The sequence below is a fragment of the Megalobrama amblycephala genome, linkage group LG5, assembly GCF_018812025.1.
Source record: "Megalobrama amblycephala isolate DHTTF-2021 linkage group LG5, ASM1881202v1, whole genome shotgun sequence".
Lineage (NCBI taxonomy): Eukaryota > Metazoa > Chordata > Actinopteri > Cypriniformes > Xenocyprididae > Megalobrama > Megalobrama amblycephala.
This window is the reverse complement of record NC_063048.1, coordinates 19,022,248-19,046,475: the sequence shown is the minus strand read 5'-3', so window position 1 is coordinate 19,046,475 and position 24,228 is coordinate 19,022,248. Positions and strand designations below refer to the sequence as shown.

Genomic DNA, 24,228 nt, shown 5'->3' with positions numbered 1-24,228 from the left:
TTTTGTGTAAACATGGGAAATTTAAACTTTGTCGGCTGAAAACCTACGTTTAGTTTGAATACGAAAAATTTACCAAGCACAATATTCTCTCACCATTCCTGATTTCTAACACACTCACAGCGTTCTGCGTGTTATCAGAGCAAAAACGAAAGCTAATGTTCATATGCAAAGTTTATTTTATCCATTAGATCAAAAGATCTAAAAATCCCCTTACATTCATCCACCCATAGACTTTCCCCTTGAAGAAATCAGGACAGAAGTGGTTGAAAGTGGGCAAAAGAGACAGATTAAAACACCAGGTGTAAATGGGTATGTGTCTTCCTCGTATACTTGTGTTCCGATCGACCAAAAGGCATCTTAATACCAGATGTAAACAGGGCCTTTGATCAACATGTGTTGGTCTTTACCTGTATGGTTTATTTCCTGTCCCTTTGAATGATTTTTGACAGGTGTATTTATATTTTGTGTGCATCTGTTCAGATATTGCTTCATCTTGGTGACTTTGCAGCAGCTCGGCGTTCTCTGAAGAAAGCGTTCTGTCTAGGCTCCCAGCAGCCTTCTGAATGTGAGGCCGTCAAGAAAGATTTCAAACATGGTGAGATTAAGAACATCTGTAAGCGACGATGCTCGGCATCGGTTTGACAGCGGTTTGTCTCTTAAAGCTGAACAACTTATGGCTGAATGCGACTTTTTCTTTGAGCGTAATCGAGGAGATATTTCAGTTAGAAGATGCTAAATTAAAGCACTGTGGCTTCTCATAACAGTATTGGCAGATATTAGCATAGTGTTTGACTGAATATGTGTCTGATGCAGCGATACGTGGCTGTCAGCTGGAGCAGACGGCAGCAGAAGTGACTGAAAAGTTTTCCCATGAGGCCATGGATCTGTCAGAGCAGTTGGGAGATCTTTACTGTAAAGTGGGCTGCTATAACAAAGCTCTGGAAGCATATCAAACACAAGTAAGAATATGTACAATACACCCAAATACAATTAAAGTGCCCCTATTATGCTATTTTAGAGGTTTCTAAATTTGTTTTGGAGGTCTCCTACAATAGGTTTACATGCATCCAAGGTCATAATATACATTGCAGCATCACCTCTTTTCTTACGGACCCTTCTTTCCGAGAGTCTACTCTGCTCTGATTGGTCAGATGGCCCAGTCTGTTATGATTCGCCTAACACTAACATCGCTTGTTGGAATAGAAACGCTCATTACTATATCTGAATTTCAGCTCCTGAGGCTTCCTCAGCACTTGTTACACAGTGATACAAACAGTAACAATGGTTTTAGGGCTGCCAAAATTACTGAAAAACTAAATGAAAATATTATACTTAAATATTAATAATATTCAAATTATATTCAAATTTAAAGGGCATAATTTCAGTTGGGCGGTGGGGCTGAAGCTTTTGGCTTGTCTCCCGAGTCCACAAGAGGGCGCAATGATCAAAATAGTGATGCACCACAAAGCAATGAAAGAACATGACTGTCTGTATAAAACTTCTTTTAACTTTACATGGCTTTCTAAACATGTGGCTCTCTTGTGTGAGACGCGAGTGCTAAGGTCAAAGATGACTGTGTTGTGCTTGTTTACATAGAAAACAATGGAAAAGCAGCTCAGAAAATGCATTTTGTGTGAACGGCTTGGTTACAGTGTTGATGTAACCAAGATCTTCTCCTCATTGAGCTTCTCTGTTTCTGCAATGTTTTGACTGAACAACGCAGCAACGTCGCATCTAGTGGGTTCAACTGGATAGACTAACAAAAAAACATTAAAGGTGCCCTAGAATCAAAAATTGAATTTACCTTGGCATAGTTGAATAACAAGAGTTCAGTACATGGAAATGACATACAGTGAGTCTCAAACACTCTTGTTTCCTCCTTCTTATATAAATCTCCGAAAAACAGGCGAATCTCAACATAACACAGACTGTTACGTAACAGTCGGGATCATTAATATGTACGCCCCCAATATTTGCATATGCCAGCTCATGTTCAGGGCATTTCACAAGGGCAGGCAGTATTAACTGCGCGCGATTTAAAGCAGCTCGATTTAAAGGGGCCGCAGCCTGAATCGGTGCATAGTTAATGATGCCCCAAAATAGGCAGTTAAAAAAATTAATTAAAAAAAATCTATGGGGTATTTTGAGCTGAAACTTCACAGACACATTCAGGGGACACCTTAGACTTATATTACATCTTGTAAAAACTGGTTCTAGGGCACCTTTAAAACGCAACAACGACTATTACATTATCATCGCATCTTATGCGCCACTGATAAGGCTGCCTGACGAACACCTAAAATTTAAATGCACCTTTTTTTTGCATTCGAATGTGGATTTTTGTGATTTGAATGTGGATGTGAGACTGGATTTACTGACTACTCATTTCAGGCAGTTCAGAATTGCTTCATTATTTTGAGAGACAGTGCACAATAAATGGCGTTATTTTCATCTTTGAAACTTTGCCAACGTTTTACATTCACAAGCTATATTACACACTACATGAAAGGTAATATCCCAAAAAAAGCATAATGGGGCACTTTATTATATCGCAGCCATATTATTTGTTTCTTTATAGTTGAAATAAAATGTTTTATTTGCATTTACAGTAATTTAATTTATTTATTAATTTTCAGTATATTACTGTGTAACCTTTATTTTAAAGTTCTTTCTTCATGTGTTTGTGTAATTAGCTGGTGTGTGCAGAGACTTTAGGGAAGCCTGCTCGCGAGTTAGCCGTCATTCACGTGTCGCTGGCGGCCACATACACAGATTTGCGACAACATCACAGGGCCGTGGAACATTACCAACAAGAATTAAAGCTGAGACAGGGCAACCCTAAAGAGGTAACACATCCACAGATAAGTAACTTTTTTTTTTACATCATCCTGAGAGCTGAGTGACATTGCACAAACATCCTCATTTTGATTTTGATGTATCTTGTTATTGTGTTTTTCAGGAGTGTGAGACATGGTTGAATATAGCTGGTTGTCAGGAGGAGATCGGACAGCCAATGGAGACCATTGATCAAAGTTTTAGTGCTGCTCTGAGCTGTGCTGAGAGATCAGGACTAAACAAACTACAGGTTTGTTAAAATAACTTAGTGAGTCTTAATGTTCACACACTAATTTCATGAGCAGGAGACTGTTTTCATGATTTGAAGAGGTATACTTTCTGAAAACAATGTAGTTTGTCAGTGGTACTAACTAATAGACTACCAACTTGAGTGTTTTGATGGCCGATGCTGATAATTTAGAGAGAACCGTGGCCGATATTTAGACTATATCGCGCTGTTTAATGTCATTTTATAGTAATAACACATGCACAACATTTCTGCCCTTAATGTAATATATATTTTACAAAATGGTAACTAAAATAGTCTGTCACTTTGGATATAAGAGAGCGATGTTATTCCATCTGTGATGTAATTCTAGAGGCGTGTTTTGAGAGTGTGGGTTCAGGCCCAGCGGCGCTGCGGCTCCTCACAGTGTGACGACACAGAGGCGCGGCTGATGGAGCTGTGTGAGCGGGACAGCGTGAGACTGGAAGATAGTGAAGATGAAGATGAGGAAGAGGAGGTGGAGAATAGTGAGCCACTGGAGGACAGTGACATTCAATACTCTGACTCTGGTAATACACACACAACATATAGAGGTTTAGGCTGTAGAATGCTAATACTAACAATGATTTTGGTTTTGCTAACAATAGCCGCTTTTCCACTGCCGGGCCAAAGGCGGGCGTGCTAGTGCGTGTCAGGGCCGGTCGCGTTTCCACTGTCACTTCCGGGGCTTGATCGTGCCTCGTCAGTGCTTCCTCGGTGCCAAAGGCACGGGTTTTTCGGCCCGCCGAAAACCTTGGTCCAAAGCGGGCCAGCTGGGGCTTGAGAGGCTTGAGGTGAAAGGCGGAGATAATCGTATTCAGGTGATGGTCTACACGCTGAAATGGGCTGGGTTGTGTGACATTTGATCAAGGGAGGTGTGTTTAAGGGCGGTTTTTAGATCAGCGCTGCGGAGCTAGCGGACCGACAGTGGAAACGCAACTTGATTTTGGCCTCAGTGCTTAAGGTCTGTGGTCATAGGCCCAGCCCGGCACGCTGTTAGCCCTGGCTCACACTGGCCGACAGTGGAAAAGTGGCTATTGAGGTTTACTGCAATACAGATGAGATAAATAAAGTACAGTTGTAGTCTTAATTTAGTAGTTTATATACTATTATGGTATTTATTCATATTTTGAATTAGCTTTTATTTTTATATATTCATTTTAATATTACTAATTTTTTTTTGTTTGTTTTTTTTGTCATTTTCACTAGATTTTTAATATTTATATTTAGCTTTCATTTATTTATTTATTTAGTTTTAGTTTTAGTAATTTGTACTTAAACTGTGAAATTTTATTTCAATTTGTGGCCAAGGCAACATTTCTGAATTTTGTTTACGTTTTTTGTCTAATTTTTATATTTTATTTTATTTTAGCTTTGTTTCAGATAGCAAAATACATTTTTAATAGTTTGTTTTAGTTAACAATAACAACACTTAGTGTTACCATGGTACAGTGATGGCATCAGATGGTAATACCTTGGCATTTTGAAATTACCATGCATATACAGTACCTTGATTTCACTTATCACATGCAAACCATTGAAGTACCTTGGCATAAATACCATGATATGTGCCATATTATATATCAAAGTACCAAGGTATCACATTAGTAGACCTGATATTTACTTAATATTTACTATATGATATGTTCAATTAACAAAATGCAATGTGTTTTTTTTTTTTTAATGATGAAAAATATTGGCCTGGTCCAGTTTGTTTTGATGCAACAAATATGTTTATTTATGCATGTAATCAGGATGTTCAATTATGTCTGAGTGAGTGAATAATCTGTTTGTGCAGACGATGATCTGGAGGGTTACGATAAGATCGTCACAGGCAAGAGGAAGACGCAAAGGGTGAGATCTTAGAGTCCGTGGTTTATGCTGTTCTTCACCGTTGTGTTTTATTATTTGTTCATCTTGTTGAATCTTTGTTGTTTGCGCAGTGGAACCGACGGAATGAGAAGGGCGAGACGGTTCTCCACAGGGCCTGTATAGAGGGAAACCTAAAGCAGGTTCAGTGCCTGATTGATCAGGTGGGTTTGGCTTTTTTTAAGTGTTGGTACTTCACCTTTTAAGAGTGAAATGGCTTTGACCCTTTTGAGGAAGTATTTGATGGATGTTAAAACACCATGTGTAAAATGGACCTTTCTCTGTTATGTGTTTGGTTGATTTTCTTTGACAGGGTCACCCAGTTAACTTGAGGGATTACTGTGGGTGGACTCCTCTGCATGAAGCCTGTAACTACGGTCATCAAGGTACTGCATTCTGCAGGTTCAATATGGTATTATGAATATATAGCTCATCAGAGAGACTGAGATCATCTTCTTCTTTTTCAGAGATTGTAGCTTTACTGCTGGACCGTGGAGCAAATATAAATGACCCCGGGGGTCGAGACTGTGATGGTGTCACACCCCTGCATGACACACTGAACTGCGGCCACTTCCATGTAGCACGACTGCTGGTGCAGAAAGGGGCATCTGTCACTGTTCGTAATGGCAAGGTCAGGCAAACATGCGTGCATTTCAAATTGCATGTATTTAAATAAATGTGGTTTAAATATACACTTTCTAATTTAGTTTTATAAAAACAATTAAACCATTGAAAATATTAAACAGCACAATTGTTTTCAACATCGATAACAAAAGGAATGTTTCTTGAGCAGCAGGTCATCATATTAGAATAATGATTTCTGAAGGATCATGTGACATTGAAGACTGGAGTAATGATGCTGAAAATTCAGCTATGCATCAATATTTCATAAAATTTTACTGTATTTTTTTACTGTATTCTTGAGCAGTCTTGGTGAGTTGTATTGGTTATACACAAGGCTACTTACACTAGCATTCTCATCTTCCTTTCAGGAACAAAACTGATCGATTCATCGTCTCTCTTTATTGATTCTATGCACATTTGTCTTATATGTAAATATTTATTTATTTATAGGGACATACTCCTCTGGACACTCTTCGTCAGTGGTTTAAGACTTACAGCCGACAGCTGGACCACGAGACAAAGCAGGATTGTTTGGAGACTGAGAAACTCCTCAAGAGAGCACTATCAGGAGATGGTGAGGAAATAAAAGATACTCGTATATTATGCAATATGTTTTTTTTTAAAGGTGCCGTAGAACGTCTTTTTAAAAGATGTAATATAAGTCTAAGGTGTCCCCTGAATGTGTCTGTGAAGTTTCAGCTCAAAATACCCCGTAGATTTTTTTTAATTAATTTTTTTAACTGCCTATTTTGGGGCATCATTAAATATGCGCCGATTCAGGCTGCGGCCCCTTTAAGAGCTCGCGCTTGCCTTAAACAGCATAAACAAAGATCACACAGCTAATATAACCCTCAAAATGGATCTTTACATAGTGTTCGTCATGCAACATGTCTAATCGCATAAGTATGGTATTTATTTGGATGTTTACATTTGATTCTGAATGAGTTTGATAGTGCTCCGTGGCTAAAGCTAACATTACACATTGTTGGAGAGATTTATAAAGAATGAAGTTGTGTTTATGAATTATACAGACTGCAAGTGTTTAAAAAATGAAAATAACGACAGTCTTGTCTTTGTGAATACAGTAATAAACGATGGTAACTTTAACCACATTTAACAGTACATTAACAACATGCTAACGAAACATTTAGAAAGACAATTTACAAATATCACTAAAAATATCATGTAATCATGGATCATGTCAGTTATTATTGCTCCATCTGCCATTTTTTGCTGTTGTCCTAGTCTGATGATTCAGCTGTGCAGCTCCAGACATTAATACTGGCTGCCCTTGTGTAATGCCTCGATCATGGGCTGGCATATGCAAATATTGGGGGTGTACACCCCGACTGTTACGTAACAGTCGGTGTTATGTTGAGATTCGCCTGTTCTTCGGAGGTCTTTTAAACAAATGAGATTTATATAAGAAGGAGGAAACAATGGTGTTTGAGACTCACTGTATGTCATTTCCATTAACTGAACTCTTGTTATTTAACTATGCCAATATAAATTCAATTTTTAATTCTAGGGCACCTTTAATGTCTGACAGATGATTTATTGCTGATTTATATGCTTAATGTGTTTTAAAGGGGTCATGACATGAAAAAACAAATTTACCTTGATCTTTTGACATATAAGAGGTCTTTGTACCATTAAAACATTTTGCAGGTTTCATAGCTTTAAATATCCTCCTTATTTTAAACAAAGCTTTTATTTAATCAAGCTCCAAAAACGGCTTGTTTTGATATTGTGGGATCTGTGAAGTCACATGGGCAAATTCATTTGCATATGACTGGCTCAGAGCAAGACATCAACGAAAAGTTATTCATCACCGCACCATAGGCTCCGCCCACTGGCATTCAGTCGCTTAACGGCTAACACTTGCCTACTCTGGATTTGAGTGTCGCGTCAAAAGCAAATAGAAGACCTCATTATAATCACTGGTGCTGTCTACACTGGATACAGTATACAGATGCATGTTCATTTTGTCGACAACAGGACAAATGGAAGTGTGAAAGACACGTCCAGTTTAAACAGCTCGTTTGCATCTTTGTACAGACTTTTTATGTACAGGTTTATTTTAATGGCGTCCCAGGTCACGTCGGTTTGTTCAGAGCATTTTGTTTTGTAAACGAGGCACAGTGTAACGGAGAGTTCACAAAGAAACTTTTGTTGACAACTGTATTGAATCTGACAGCAGCTGCATCACAAATTGTAAGTAAATGATTTCATAATGCTTTGTCTGTAAATGACAGTTTAATATGGATAATGTTTTCAAAACACAAACTCACGTGCAATAGTGGGCAAGTGGGCGGTGAAGAAGAAGATGTTAGCCAGTCAGAACTGTGGCCATTTACTGACAGGCCTTAAAGGAGCCTCACCTAAAAATGCATCATTTCAGACAGAGGGTCAGAATGAAGGTTGAAAATATTGTTGTTCAACCTTCATTCTGACCCTCTGTCTGAAATGACAGTTGTGTACTTTTTTTTTCAGGATTCCTTGATGAATAGAAAGTTCAAAAGAACAGCATTTATCTGAAATACAAAGCTTCTGTAGCATTATACACTACCGTTCAAAAGTTTGGGGTCAGTAAGAATTTTTATTTTTATTTTTATTTTTTTGAAAAGAAATTAAAGAAATTAATACTTTTATTCAGCAAGGATGCATTAAATCAATCAAAAGTGGCAGTAAAGACATTTATAATGTTACAAAAGATTAGATTTCAGATAAACACTGTTCTTTTGAACTTTCTATTCATCAAATAATCCTGAAAAAAAAATATTGTACACAAATATTTTGTACAATTGTACACATTAAATGTTTCTTGAGCAGCAGATCAGCATATTAGAATGATTTCTGAAGGATCATGTGACACTCAAGACTGAGTAATGAGAGTACTGAGAGTAATGATGCTGAAAATTCAGCTTTGCCATCACAGGAATAAATTACTTTGTGAAATATATTCAAATAGAAAACAGTTATTTTAAATTGTAATAATATTTCACAAAATAAAATTCAATAAAATTCAGTACAGTACTTGATTTAATGACCTAAATTAGATTGACAGAACCTTCAAGAATATTTGATTTATTTGAGGAGCTTTTGATACTTCAAAAAGGAAGTATTTAAAAATCCTTGTCTTATTCTGCTGTAGTTTCAGTTGTATCGACGGCTCCACGGCAGCAGAAGGAGCTTCAGGACAGTCAGCTGTTTGATGCAGAGTATTCAGAACCACTGCTGAAGGAGTCACCGCCGTCAACCCAGCAGATCATTCCACGTCCCGCTCCGACTGTCCCTACTCCAAAAGACTCAGCTCCCAGACGCAGGGGCACCTCAGGTTCAGCCCGCCGGCCACGAGGGATGGAAGCAGATGTTCTGTATGGGGTAAAGTTGCTTTTCTGATCAGTTTTTCCTAGGGCTGCACAATATGTTGAAATAAAATATTGCGATATGGCTTAGTGCGATTGCCGGATTGCGCCGGCTGCTATTTAATTAAATATATGTGCTACCTGTTTTAGTGAAGCAAGGCATTTACATGTGTAGATCAATCATCTCAGAATGGCTCTGCTTATTTACTGTGAATCGTGCAATTTCCAAAGGCCGTGACACCAAGCTGACATCAGAGAACTAGCGGCGACGAAAGCTGACTGTGTTGTCGCCCCGCGTCAGCTACGTCTGGACTAAAAAGCTGCGTTTCAACACACATCAAAGACTTCTGCCGACTGTCAACTAGCATGTGCCTTTTCCATCTGCGTGTAAGGAAATAACAGTCTATATTAGCAGGTATCAATAGTCTATATTCGTCATTCAAAAAGAGAAACCAAATCAGATATACAAACTGTAAACGAAGCAGCGCTGGATTACCATTTTCAATATCAATCATTTTGATCACTTTCTTCATTTTAGGCAGCTCATGTTGCTATGAAAATATTTGCATTTTGGAATGCTCAGGCAAGATGATGTAAAATTAGAACAGCTTTCTGTTCAGAGTCAGCCTTCTTTAATCGCTTTCATCACTTTCGCTTTTATTTTCATTCACTAAACTGAACAGCCAATCAGAGTGAGCTCTCTGACCGACGGCCTGACGCCTATTCAACATGCTGAATTGGCCAAACTGCCACCAACGTGAGCCTGAATACAGCTGATGTGTGGAACACAGCAAAGACTAGACCGACAATTGCTCACCGACGGCCCAATATTGGCCGACTGTCGACTTGGTGTGTTACGGCCCTAAGACACTGATATCATGAGCTGAATGTGTAAATGAACACAGTGCAGTGCTTCTCTCTGAAACTAGCATCTCATATTTCTATTTGCCATCCACCCATCAAAATAAACAAAATGTCCCTTCAGGGGCTCCATAGAATGCATTATTAATTTTCCGTACCTTTCCGAATTTGGAATTATGCTTTGGGCACATCCCTACTGATCAACATGCTTCTAAACAAAATATTGCAATGTCAGTTTTTTCCAATATTGTGCAGCACTAGTTCTTCCTCAGATTTTCTATTTGTCTAATTTTAAGAGATACAATTTTTTGTTGTCGTTGTTTTAGAACGAGAGCAGTACTTCGGATAATTCCGACTCTGACTGCTTGCTCAGTCCTCTTCGTCCTGTTCGGTCAAAACCGCGTTCCCCAGTGGCCCAATCCTCACAGGAATTTCCACCCAGTCAGGATTTGCCCTCCGTATTAAGTGTCAGAGAGACCGCGTTGCCTCCGCAGTCAGAATTGGGCAGACTGGAGTACCAGAAGGCCATGCAGAACCTGGGCAGTGCCAAATCCCGCCTCCTCTCTCAGAGTCTATCAGAGCCGGCCTTTACCAGCACACCAGCAGTGTCGGCCAATAGCAGATCAGCTTTGGTCCCAGAGGAGCAGTATCTGGCAGATGATTGGCTGGAGGATGACCTGAGTGATGTGCAACCCAAGAAGAAGCGGAGAGTTTCTGAGCACAACATCCCACGGGAAACAACTTTCAGAAATCACAATCATATCTCAGGATCTGCTGAAGCTTCTCCTAGAGGTGTGTGACATACCGGCACAATCATATCCACTCATTAAATGAATGAGGATTTCAATGTACACAAAATAATGTAATCAGAATTCTTAATTTTTTATTAATTTAGTTGAAGCTTCGCTTTTAGTTCTTGTTCTATTCTTACATGATAAATCCTACATTTAATATCCAACAACTATTTTTATTTTTATTTTTTTGCGCTCCCTTGCATTTATTTAATGTTAAAGTAATGCAACACTTTAAAGGTGCCCTAGAATCAAAAATTGAATTTACCTTGGCATAGTTGAATAACAAGAGTTCAGTACATGGAAAATACATAAATTGAGTTTCAAACTCCATTGCTTCCTCCTTCTTATGTAAATCTCATAACACCGACTGTTACGTAACAGTCAGGATCATTAATATGCACGCCGCCAATATTTGCATATGCCAGCCCATGATCAAGGCATTACACAAGGGCAGCCAGTAATAACGTCTGGATGTGCACAGCAGAATCATCAGACTAGGTAAGCAAGCAAGGACAATAGCGAAAAATGGCAGATGGAGCAATAATAACTGACGTGATCCATGATATCATGATATTTTTAGTGATATTTGGGGGGCGAGAAATTTAAAGGGGCTGCGCGCTGAATCGGTGCATAGTTAATGATGCCCCAAAATAGGCAGTTAAAAAAAATAATTAAAAAATCTATGGGGTATTTTGAGCTGAAACTTCACATACACATTCAGGGGACACCTTAGACTTATATTACATCTTGTGAAAGAACATTCTAGGGCACCTTTAATAAAGTAATGCAAAAGTAGCTCCAACATTAGTTTTCTTAAAAATGAATGACAATTAACAGTTACTTATATTGTAATTAACACAGTAATGTAACACATTTCATCAAACACTTTCAAAAATAACATTTCCCAACACTGAAATTTACACTTCTGAAATACTTGATACTGATTGGTCAGTCTCTACTATATATCATACAATAATATTTGACTGCAATGTAATGTAATACAATAATATTTAATAGACAGATATTAATGACACTAAACTGTTTTATTGCCAATCTTAATTAATTTGATGTCTCTTTTTTTTTTTTCCTCACATTTTCATATGAATATTTTTGTGGTTCTGATTACCATGTTAACATTTATTTTGTGATAATGGGTAGCTAACTAATAAAATAATATAATATATACTATATATATATATATATATATATATATATATATATATATATATATATATATATATATATATATATATATTATTTTGTATGATTTTTATAATTTAATGTTAATATAATAATAATAATACTGATATTAAATTATGCTAAACTATTTCATTACCTGTTGTTAATTAGTTTTTATGTCTCACACTATTCTGCAGTTTATTTCTTTTCATTACAATTTTTTTTATTAATTTTGGGGTCCTGATCACCATGTTGACAATTATTTTTAAAGGTCAGCTGACTCTCTTGGATTTTTCTCATTGCAGTTCAGAGTTCCTCCATTAGGGGTCTATCTCTGAAGAAGGGCACTAATAAGTCTCGGCAGGTCAAGATGAATCAACTGCCCGGGATGATGATGCTGGGCAGGAGAGAGGTCAGCAGGTCGCAGAGTCCCATCATGACCCAAGAATCGGACCCCATTCATGACCCTGCACCTCCTACCCATCAGTCAATGGTAATAAGCCTCACTATATCATTGGCTGTGTTTGGAATGGAATGCTAGCATACTGTACAGTAGTGTTGCTGTACTCAAGAATTTTTTGAAGTTCTTGGTCTTGGTCTCATTTGACTACAACACTACTGTACAGTTTGCACTCTATAGTGCTTGCTATTTTTTATTTATTTATTTTTTTTAATATGTGAAATGGTATGCTATATGCAAGTGTATTATTATAATAACCTCATTACTTTGTATGTTTAATTAAGAAAGTGGCATTCAGTTACCATTTTGGAAATAAATGCAGTTCTTCTGCGTTTTTAACCCAATTTTATGTAAAACATTACTAAAAAAAAGTTTAAAAAGTAGGTTACAAATAATACTTTTATTTCTACATAATACTACTCATTGTGTTTGATACTTACAGACTGCTATGATTAACAAGTTAATAGACTGAATAATGATTATTGTTTTGTTTTTTTTAAAGTCGCCAGCATCATTCCAGAACCGAACAGCACATGTGCCTGCACCAATCAGGATGAGGGTCAGAGTTCAGGACAATGTCTTCCTTATTCCAGTTCCTCACAGGTCTGATGCTAGTTTTGTATGTGTCAGATAGTGTGTGTAGTGGGATCTGAGTGTATGTAATCTAGATATTGTTTTTGTGTTTGTGCAGTGAGGCAGACTCCTGTACGGTGGCATGGTTGTGTGAGCAGGCCGCTCAGCGCTACTATCAGATGTGTGGATTACTGCCACGTCTGTCCCTGCAGAAAGAGGGCGCTCTGCTCTTACCCACAGATCCACTGCTGGCCGTACTGCACACCAATGAAGAGGTCAGAGGTCACGTGAAAACTTCTGTGTATTGTTTTGCTTTTGCAAAATTTTTTAGTTTTAGAATAAAAAGTTTATAGAGGAATTGTAGCAAAACAATCATACTGTCACAGCTAAGAGAAAAATAATTACCAGGAAAATAAATTATTGTAATTATATAATAATATTTTTTTTTCATGTGGATATAATATAATATAATATAATATAATATAATATAATATAATATAATATAATATAATATAATATAATAATAGACCGATATTACACTATTTTATTTACTGTTATTTACTGTTTTATTGCACATTAGTCTCTCACTATTGTGTAGTTCCTTTCTTACCACCTTTTTAGAACAACATTTTTATCACCATGTCACAATAAAACAAAAAACTATTTATGACCAAATTATGGAAGCTTGTTGTCAGGATATAAAAAATTAAAAAGGTAATTTCTTTTTTTCCTTTTTTAATTGTGATATATAAAGTCACAATTGTGAGAAATAAAGTTCCAATTCTGAGTAAATTTTTTTCTCAGAAATGAGAGGTACAAACTTAAAATTGCAAGATATAATGTCAGAAAAATGAGATATAAACTCGCAATTCTGAGGGGGAAAAAAGTCAGAATTGTGAAATAAAAAGTTGCAATTATTTTTTTATTCCATGATGGAAACAAGATTCCATACCAAAATCATGATTATATAGTCTAGTAATTTTCATGTTTTAAATTTGGTTTTCAAAATTATTTGAAACTTCATTGACGCAAAACCAAAAAATAATAATATTTATAACATATGATTTAGTCTAGTAGTGAAGTTGCACCATCATATTAAGTAATGCATTATAAATATTACTGGGTGGGTTTGAAGTGTGAAAGGGCTTGGCTTCTTCTTTTTTTTTCCTTCTTCTTCTTCTTCTTCTTCTTCTTTTTTTTTAAATTGTTCTATGGTTTTAACAATATTGTCCAGGCTGATTTTCACCTTTGAACAAAAAAAAAAAAAAAAAAAAAATCCATAAAAGTAGTCCATACAACTAGAGTGCTAAAGCCTACTATAAGTGTTTTGGCTCCATACAGTAGCTTTGTGTGGCAAACAGGCTAAAAGTTTGTTCATTTCCACCAAAAACCTTTCTTTTTTTCATTTTTATGTCAATCTTCCTGCTGCAGGTTCTTGCTGAAGTGTGTTCATGGGATCTTCCTCCGCTCCCCGAGCGCTACAGGAAAGCCTGTCAGAGTCTGGGAGTGGGTGAGCGACTCTTTGTTTTATTAAACTTCTTTTCAGTCATAAAGAAATCTGGGATCTTTTTTATTACAAAACATGCTTGTCTCATTTTTTTTCATGTTATGTGTGTTTCAGAGGAGAACCGGCGTGTGTCCCGGCTGTGTGAGGTGCAGGACAGCAGCTCCTGTGTGAACGTCTGTGGACTCAGTTTGTCTCCGGCGTCTCTGACTCCTCTCCTCCGAGCGCTAAAACTGCAGGCCAGTCTCACGGAGCTGCGCATCACTGCCAACCGTCTGAACAACGATCTCCTTCCAGAAATAATGTCTGCTGCTGCCACTATGCCCAGACTCAGGATTTTAGACATATCAGCCAATCAGATTACTGGAGAGGGTCTCAAAAAAGCATCGGACACATTGGAAACAAAGAGTCAAGCTGCTTTTCCTGTAAGTATACTTTAATTCATTCAGTAATAAAAGGCTATAAAGCTGCATTCACACTGCCAGCAACATTGCAGCTGTTTATTTGGAGTGAAAGCGCAAGTGCCGGTCTATCTGGGTTCACAAAACCAGGCAGGTTTGGGGTCAGGACGGCGATGTAGAGATGCACCGATCGATCGGCCAGGGATCGGAATCAGACGATTTTCCGCATGATTGGCCCGGATCAGTGACTGGCCAGTCCGTCTCATGTCTTACTGATTCTGAGCCGATCCATTTTGTTCCCAGCGGCACAGGCCATACCGTCAGCATGATAAGCATTACTTATCATTTTACTAATTCCCTCAGGTTTCGAGTTCACACCAAAAGTGCGTGAACCACTGATCTATATAAGTGTATCGCACCCAAGCCGCTTCTCATTCTCAACTCTCGGGGCTGTATGATTTCCGTGATGCAGAAAACACGGAGGGAATCCAGTCATAAAAGCAGAATTTACTGTATAACATGGAATGTCACAGAATTTGTCAAATTTTGGACAAATAAATAAAAAGTAGGTCAGTACACTTAAAGGGTCACCCAAAAATGAAAATTCTGTCATTAATTACTCATTAATGTCGTTCCACACCCAAAAGAAACACAAATTAAGATATTTTTGATAAAATCAGATGGCAAGATAATTAACACTTTCAAACACCCAGAAAAGAACTAAAAACTTAAAACCTAAAAAATTTAAAACAGTTCATGTGACTACAGTGGTTCAACCTTAATCTTATGAAGTGACGAGAATACTTTTTGTGTGCCAAAAAAAACTTTGATACACGCTCCGAACCACTGATTTGAAACAAGATTCATAAAGCTTCGAAGCTTCATGAAGCACTGTTTTGAATATATATTTATACTGCAGGGCTGTTGAATGCTCAAATCTGATTGGTTGATCAACGTTCTAAGGTGCGCAGTTATTTTCAGTACGGACACACTCGCACAGAAATGTTTTGTCAGTGCTGCTCTGACGAATTAATCAGTAAAATAGTTTAGCAACTTAAAGGCTACTTGAAATTTTCACCAGCGAGATTATAACTGTGATTCTGTGAACTGTGGTTCTTGAGGTAGATAAACTTATGGTTTCACTATTAGTAGAGACACTGCTGCTGTGAGAGACTCAGATATGCTCTATTCAAACAATATAATTCAATTCAAAGTGTGCTTTATTGGCATGACAGTTGTTACAATGTATTGCCAAAGCGTTTCTAAATTTTTAGTGAATCAACATACATGTACATGTACACACATAAAAAAGTAAGTAGAACAATCAATCAACATTTTGGAATTCTGTGAAGAATTTAGAATTCAGTGTGTATGTGCGTGAGTCTGCGTGTGTGTGTGTGTGTGTGTTTGTGTGTGAGCGCATTAATGATTAGTCAAATCCCTCTTTTTGTGACAGGCATCAATGTATCTTGCTGCTAGTAGGAAACAATCTCTTTTTTCACCTAATAAATGTTGAATTTGTGTTTTATTGCTTAATTTTATGAAGTTAGGGCAAAGTATTTCAAAAATGTCTTTCTGATTTCCTCATAGTTAGGGCAGCTGGTGAGGAAGTGTTGCTGACTGGCAGACTTCTCCCTGGTCACAGTGCGGGCAGACGCGGTTCTCTCTGGGCAGCCAGTTCTGTCTTTATCTGCCCGTCTCTACAGTCAGCATGTGATTGCTCAGTCTGTACCTCATTATTATTCTTCTTAATTTATGGTTTTTCACTGTACTCAGATATTCTGCTGTTGTGTAGTCTCTATTTAGGGCCAAATGACATTCAAGTTTACTTAGTTTTTCTGTTGTTTTAGTGAGGTAATTTTTTTTTTTTGTGCTTTTATAATTTGGTTGGGCCTATTCTGTGGTTGAATGTGTCAGTGTTCTGTGGGTTGGCTGTTGTTAGTCATGTTAGTTTGTTTTTGCAGCTTCGGGACCATCTGAATCAGGGGGCTTTTTTCAGTGTTCATTTCATGATCTTTAAGGGCTTTAAAATGGTAAGAGTTGGGGTCAATCATTTTTTAGATGTTTCCAAAATGTGATGGCTCATTTCTCAATGTGGATTAATAAAGGCCTAATTCTGCCTTGCTCGGCATGCAGGGCTTCTGTTGGGTTTTTGTCCCATTTGTCAAATTTGTGGTTTAGAAGAGGACCCCAAACTTCACTGCCATATAGTGCAATAGGTTCAATGACTGATTGGAATATTTTGAGCCAGATTCTGATTGGTATATCAATTTGGATTTGGATTAGGCCCTTCTTTCTCTTTCAGTTAATTCATGGCCAAATTTAGCTTTCCAGTTTCAGTCCGAGGTATGTGTAGCTAGCTTGTGGCATGATCAGTTTTGACCAATGAAATTGTATCTCTTTCCCTGACATCTAGGACTTTTCTGGAATGTTAGTACTTTAGTTTTGTTATGGTTGATAGTCAGGGCCCAGGTCTGACAGAACCGATGCAGGATGTCCAGGTTCTGCTGTAGACCCTCTTCTGTTGATCTGGCAGGACCAGATCATCTGCATACAGGAGGAACTTTATAGTTGAGTCATGAAATGTGAGGCCAGATGCTGCTTATTCTTCTAGTTGTTTCGCCAATTCATTAATGTAAATATTGAAGAAGGTTGGTGATAGTGGGCAGTAGGGCTGGGCGATATATCGCATGCGATTGTCACGCGCATTTCGTCAGTAAAGCCGGTTCCCTGATTACCGCTAAATTGCCATCACCTGCTTTCAAATGGAGCAGCATTTAATAGACAGAGCCGTAGTTCACTGACAAGCTACGCAATATCGCGTTCATTATCGAAGGCGATTCATCTGTGATAATGAACGCGATATTGCGTAGCTTATCAGTGAACTACGGCTCTGTCTATTAAATGCCGCTCCATTTGAAAGCAGGTGATGGCGATTTAGCGGTAATCAGGGAACCGGCTTTACTGACGAAATGCGCGTGACAATCGCATGCGATATATCGCCCAGCCCTAGTGGGCAGCCTTGTCTCACACCCCATCCTGGAGTGAAGAACTGTTTATTGCCCATTTTAAGGCATTGATTGTTTGAGTACATTGTTTTTATACTGTTGTATGTTTTACCCCCGATACCTGATTCTAGAAGTTTAGACAGAAGACCTTCATGCCAAATTGAATAAAAAATGTTGGTTTTGTTTTGGTTAATGTATTTGTCGATCAGGGTATCTTCTTCATAAATTTGAATTTGTCTGCCATTACAGATGCCCAGTTTTCTGTAACTTTTGTAATATTTACAGATTACTGTGTGCCAAACATTACAGTCTGTTGTGTAGAGGAGCAGATTTCTCTCTCTCTCTCTCTCTCTCTCTCTCTCTCTCTCTCAACTGCGTTAATAATTGTATCAACTGTATTATTCTGCTATCAAGGCTCAAGCCTCCATTACTAGTTCTGAAATGACGTTTTGGAATTGGCAACGGAGACTTGGTATGAAATGTGTAAGAAATTAGTCCCGCAAAAAGTGTTTTAAGGACAAAAAACTGACAAATGTCTTAATACAACATCTTGAGGTGTGGTAACCCACATTACCACCTCGGGTGTGCATTATTTTCTAAGAATTCAATGGCCCGTCATCAATTATTCTTTATAAAAATTATATATATATATATATATATATATATATATATATATATATATATATATATATATATATATATATATATATATATGTGTGTGTTTATACCTTGAATGCAATATAAGTCAGTTTGGATAAATGCCTAAATTTCAAAAGTGTTATTTCCAGGCCTGGTAAAGTCCTGTAAAATAATTACATCATTGGAAAAAAATTCTTAAGTTGATTTGTATAGTCAGTTGTGGGAAGGCGTTTCTTTGGCTGAATATTCATATTCATTATGTGATCTTTATACAATTTAAAGGTCCTTAAGTCAAGACAACTTCATTTATATAAAGCTTTATGCAATACCGATTGTTTCATAGTAGTAAACAGGAAAGTGATTTTTCAATGATGCAATTGCAAACTTAATCGAATATGAGACAAGTTCAAATTCTGCTGTAAAGAAGCTCTGGAAAATCAACAGTGTCATGATTCAGCTCAAGTCAGTACACTGTTGATTCAGTTCAATAACTACGGAGCCCCTCACATGACATGCAAGAAAAAAAATTAAATCTTGCACATGATTTCCTATTTCGTTCCCTCAATTTATAAATCATGAACATCGAGGGAACGAAATAGGAAATCGTGTGCACTATTTAGTAAATCGAGGGAACGATTTAGCCTACTATTTTTTTTTTTTTTTTTTTTTTTCCTGCATGTCATGTCTGGGGCCCCGTAAATAACTGTGTTCAGTGACAATTCTGAAATTTTAATTCAAATTCAGCTGTAAAGCAGCTCTGTAGAAGACAATAGTGTCGTTATTCACATTTTCAGTGTATATTCAATTAAGTGTCAATGTTGTAAAAAATCATCAGCAGTCTACTAATACTTTAATGAGAATTGACATGTAGTTGAAAATGAATGAGGTAGTTGACATGTAATTGCAAAGTTACTTATAGTTAGTAGAATGTCTAAAGTGGACTATCAAATTAAAGTGGATCTATTGGGGTATTGATACATACATTGATACAGAGGTTTGAGTTTTCATAATTTTCTCTTAATTATTTTTATATTCATTTTCACTCTCCTTTTCTGTTCACATTTTTTTTGTCTCTGTAGTGCCTAGAGGAGTTGAATTTAAGCATGAATCCTCTGGGTGATGGCTGGACACAAGCACTAGCAAGTCTTCTGTCCGCTTGTCCCCTGCTCTCCTCTCTGTCCCTGCAAGCCTGTGGCCTCTCTGCACGTTTCCTCCAGCAACACCGTCTCCTATTAGCCAATGCCATGGCCAGTAAGTGCATTGTCATATCTGAGCTACATCTGATCTGAAGTGGTTTGACAACCAAATGAAACCAAGGTAGATTTATGTTGTTTCTGTAATGCTATATTGTGCTCTCCAGGCACCGGGAATATGCGGTCGGTGTGCCTTTCCCATAATGCACTGGGCTCCACTGGTTTTGAGCTTGTGTTGAAGACTTTACCGATGCAGTGTCTCACGCACCTTCAGCTTTCTGCAGTCTGTAGAGGTCCATCCGACCAGCCTGTCATGGAGATCCTTACTAAACTCCTGACACAGGTACACTGATTTCTTGTCCATAGTTCTTTTAACTTTTTTTATCAATCAAAAATGAAAAAATGTATCACAGTTTCCACAAATATTAAGCAGCTCAACCTTTTTTAATATTGCTAATAATAGCCCCTTTTCACACATACATCTTTACCGGTAAATTATGGTAGAGATCACATGTAAACGGGACCCTTTCAAAAATACCAGTAAATCGATTTTGGCAATTTACCGGTAGGTATGAGAAGCCTTTGCAATTCGGAGGCCCATTTCAAACAAACAGTTGGAATAAATGTGGATTTGTACGGTTGTCAAAAACAGACAAGTTTCTAAGTCTAATATGAAAGTCACCTAACATTAACTTCTTGTTTTTTTTTTAAATTGTTGTATAAAATCAACAGGCTATCACATTTGCAATTGTGCTGATATTCAGGAAAAAGGTCCTCTATATCCTGTTATGAATGTTAAAAACCAAAACTCATACAGGGACATTTTTGCCCCATATATCTTGATTTTTGGAGGGCATTTTTGATTAATTTTGGTGGCCAAGTCTCTGTTCATTTCTGTGTCAGGGCTCTTTCTCAAGGCCCCTTCTGTTGCGATATCTATTTCAAGCGAAACCTAGCAAAAACCTAGCAAGTGCCGGTACTGATTACCAGTAAATTCCTGATATGATGCTGTGTGAACAAAGAATGAAGATTACCAGTATGAGAATGTACGAGGTCTGATCGCAAAAGGTCTCCTTTGGGCCAATCATGAAGTTCTTAGGGAGATGACACTATTACTCCATGCTGTTTACAGTAAGCTCCACTGCTTTAACTGTAAAAATGCGCTAGATGGACATCTTTGACCATTGCACCTCATCTCGTAGCTTTTTCAGTGTCGCGCTTGAGACCCAGCCTTCTTTTATGGCAAGCCAAAAGGGTTGGAAATTAGTGCTGCACGATTAATCGAAATCAAACCGAATTTCCTATTTGGTTTAATATTTTAATTTGGTAATAATGATTATTATTATTATTATTATTATTATTATTATTAGTCAAATTAATATATTAGCACAATCCATTTGTTTTATAAATCACATTTTAAATCGCAATTTTAACCAGAAAAATCGCAATTCAATTTTTTTCTCTTGGTCTGATATCTGATATCACTTAGCAATCAAGAATCCGGAAGGTTGGCAAGGAGAGTGTAATACACATGATCACATAAAGTTTAAAATACACATAATCATTATTAATCAATTTTTTTCAGCTGACAGTAGACAGAGTACAGTTGGATCAGAGGTACAATTTGGATGTTAAATAACTGCGTATGCATCAAACCTGCACCTATGATTTTTGCTCCACACATGCTATAGTAGCATCCGTAAAAAAAGTATTGAAGTCTATTTAACACTGAATAGTTATGTAAATAATATTGACTAAATGTTTATATTTGGCTTCCAGGGTGACTGTCCACTCACACACTTGAATCTGGCTGGAAATGGCCTTACGGACCACAGCGTCCTCTTACTTGCTAGGTGAATCATTCAACTATTCTTTTACTGTACTGAAATGTTAATGCATCATTTATATCCTTATTTCAGTTAGCAGCTCTTTACAGTAATAATTATTATTGTAAAATTACATATTTATAATAAATTCTTAATAATGATCATTGGTTCTTTTTAGGTGTCTTCCTGTTTGTCCTTCCCTGGTGTCTTTGGACCTGTCTGCAAATCCTTCAGTGACCACAGTCGGTCTTCAAAGTCTCCTTAACGCCCTCATGGAAGCCCAGCGACCTTTGACCCATCTCAACCTTCAAGGTATTTTCTTTTCCCCAGGTGCTTTTTAGTGATATTTAGGATTGATTGCCAGCATCTTGTCTGCTTGAAGGCATAAATTGTCCTTTTATTGTGTATTTTGCTTTTTGGATCCTGCCAGTGGTTAATGATCTATTCTGGGCTGATAACATAAAGGTTTTAGGTTCAAACCTCAAAACAGTGATGTTTACAAGAGTAAGACGGTTAGCTTGAAGGGGATTTAAGGGTACCGTCCCTGTAGTAGGTTTACTGACAATTCAGACCTGTACTATTACTTTATGAGCTTTCAGATCTGATCATAAGTGTGAGGAATTGCTAGTACAAATATGTCATTCTGTTTTTGACAAGTAATTAAAGGTGCCCTAGAACTTCTTTTTAAAAGATGTAATATAAGTCTAAGGTGTCCCCTGAATGTGTCTGTGAAGTTTCAGCTCAAAATACCCCATAGATTTTTTTTAATTCATTTTTTTAACTGCCTATTTTGGGGCATCATTAACTATGCACCGATATATAGGTTGCGGCCCCTTTAATTCTCGTGCTCCCCCTCCCCCGGAGCTCGCGCTTGCCTTGAACAGCATAAACACAGTTCACACAGCTAATATAATCCTCAAAATGGATCTTTACAAGATGTTCGTTTGATTCTGAATGAGTTTGAGGCTATGCTGCGTGGCTAAAGCTAACATTACACACTGTTGGAGAGATTTATAAAGAATGAAGTTGTGTTTATGAATTATACAGACTGCAAGTGTTTAAAAATGAAAATAGCGACGGCTCTCTTGTCTCCGTGAATACAGTAAGTAACGATAGTAACTTTAACCACATTTAACAGTACATTAGCAACATGCTAACGAAACATTTAGAAAGACAATTCACAAATATCACTAAAAATATCATGATATCATGGATCATGTCAGTTATTATTGCTCCATCTGCCATTTTTCGCTGTTGTTCTTGATTGCTTACCTAGTCTGTTGATTCAGCTGTGCACATCCAGAGGTTCTGCCCTTGTCTAATGGCTTGATCATGGGCTGGCATATGCAAATATTGGGGGCGTACACCCCAAATGTTACGTAACAGTCGGCATTATGTTGAGATTCGCCTGTTCTTCGGAAGTCTTTTAAACAAATGAGATTTATGTAAGAAGGAGGAAACAATGGAGTTTGAAACTCAGTGTATGTCTTTGTGTACTGAACTCTTGTTATTCAACTATGCCAATATAAATTCAATATTTAATTCTAGGGCACCTTTAAATTTATTAGTATGAAAAGTAAAAGTTTTTTTGACACTGTTTCCCATGCATCATTTCTTTTAATTATATTAGTGCCTCTAGTCAGATCATAATCTTGCAGTATTAAATAGCAAGAAAGAAAGAAAGTACCACAAACATGCATACAGATCTACATTTTGAGATAATCATTCATCATAGTAACTTGTTTTATTAAGTTAGGAGTTATAAATCCTATTAGTGTTATAATTAATGGGGGCACAGTGATTACCACAGAATCTTAAAAATGGCTCTTCATGAAAAAAAGGTTGCCGACCCCTAATCTAAACAAACTTGAAATGATTGCTGTTGTTTGTGAATGTTGCTTGTGTATTTTACAGTGTGTGTCCTCTAACATTTAAAGTTCGTTCTTCACGACAGGCTGTCAGGTGTCAGGCCCTCTGGGTGATGTTTGTTTGGACAGTCTGTCTGATCACATCCGAGACCTGCGTTTGTGCTCCCAGAGTCTGAATAAGCTAGACCAGGATGCACTGCAGCAGAGCTGGAGACGGAGATCAGAATCTGTGCATGTCTTCTCTCGCAACTCCAAATGCATGCTGAGCATCTCTGCAGCCTCGCAGTAAACTATTTTAGGCTGTAGTGCCTCTGCTAGTATTGTTTTTGTTGCAAGTATAAAGTTTTTACTATTAATGGGTGAATGTTTGACAACATTTGTCTGTAAATATTGTCTAATTGTGGCATGTATGAAATTGTCATTATGTATTTTTTTATTGTAATTATTTGTATGGACACTTGTTTGTTTATACTTGTGACTCAATGCCATTTTATTCCATTTAGTCTTTTTGCAAATTGTCTTTATTGGAGATTACTTTGTGAAATTCTAGAAATTATGAGTTTGAAATGGGCATGAGACATCAATGTGTAGTGCAGTGCTGATGGACCAATAAAATACAAATTCAAGCATGATCTGTTTGTACAAGTTTTTGGAAAAATTGGAAAAGAGCAAAGACAAAAAAAAGAATGTTTTTCACACATTTATTTTCCAGTTGATTTCAGAAACAAAAATTGCTGGCTGCAAAAATAACCTGTCATAAACAAAACCACAATAATCACACCATTAGCTTCAGTGCACTTTTCCAGCTTTTTTTTTTTTTTTTTTGCATTATTTTAATTTATCAGAGAAAATATGAATTTTAAATTTTGAATCTTATAGGCCATTAAAGGATTAGTTCACCCAAAAATAAAAATTCAGTCATCTTTTACTCATCTTCATGTCGTTACAAACCTACAAAACT

The 24,228-nt window shown here is 37.2% G+C and overlaps 1 protein-coding gene across 1 annotated transcript in view; it reads left to right on the top strand.

Annotated features, from left to right (window-relative positions):
* LOC125268646 (tonsoku-like protein) overlaps window positions 1–23,899 on the top strand; it is a 28,842-nt gene extending 4,943 nt beyond the window's left edge. Inside the window, exons 7-28 of the mRNA XM_048190992.1 lie at window positions 481–595; window positions 814–959; window positions 2,694–2,846; window positions 2,960–3,085; window positions 3,435–3,630; window positions 4,899–4,954; window positions 5,044–5,133; window positions 5,283–5,355; window positions 5,437–5,600; window positions 6,044–6,167; window positions 8,748–8,977; window positions 10,149–10,614; window positions 12,101–12,288; window positions 12,758–12,858; window positions 12,947–13,103; window positions 14,260–14,338; window positions 14,450–14,757; window positions 19,460–19,631; window positions 19,741–19,916; window positions 21,353–21,426; window positions 21,578–21,711; window positions 23,354–23,899. Coding sequence (XP_048046949.1) covers window positions 481–595; window positions 814–959; window positions 2,694–2,846; window positions 2,960–3,085; window positions 3,435–3,630; window positions 4,899–4,954; window positions 5,044–5,133; window positions 5,283–5,355; window positions 5,437–5,600; window positions 6,044–6,167; window positions 8,748–8,977; window positions 10,149–10,614; window positions 12,101–12,288; window positions 12,758–12,858; window positions 12,947–13,103; window positions 14,260–14,338; window positions 14,450–14,757; window positions 19,460–19,631; window positions 19,741–19,916; window positions 21,353–21,426; window positions 21,578–21,711; window positions 23,354–23,556 — 3,531 coding nt within the window. The 3' untranslated portion in view covers window positions 23,557–23,899. The remainder of the gene's footprint in view (window positions 1–480; window positions 596–813; window positions 960–2,693; window positions 2,847–2,959; window positions 3,086–3,434; window positions 3,631–4,898; window positions 4,955–5,043; window positions 5,134–5,282; window positions 5,356–5,436; window positions 5,601–6,043; window positions 6,168–8,747; window positions 8,978–10,148; window positions 10,615–12,100; window positions 12,289–12,757; window positions 12,859–12,946; window positions 13,104–14,259; window positions 14,339–14,449; window positions 14,758–19,459; window positions 19,632–19,740; window positions 19,917–21,352; window positions 21,427–21,577; window positions 21,712–23,353) is intronic.
* Window positions 23,900–24,228: the final 329 nt, after the last annotated feature.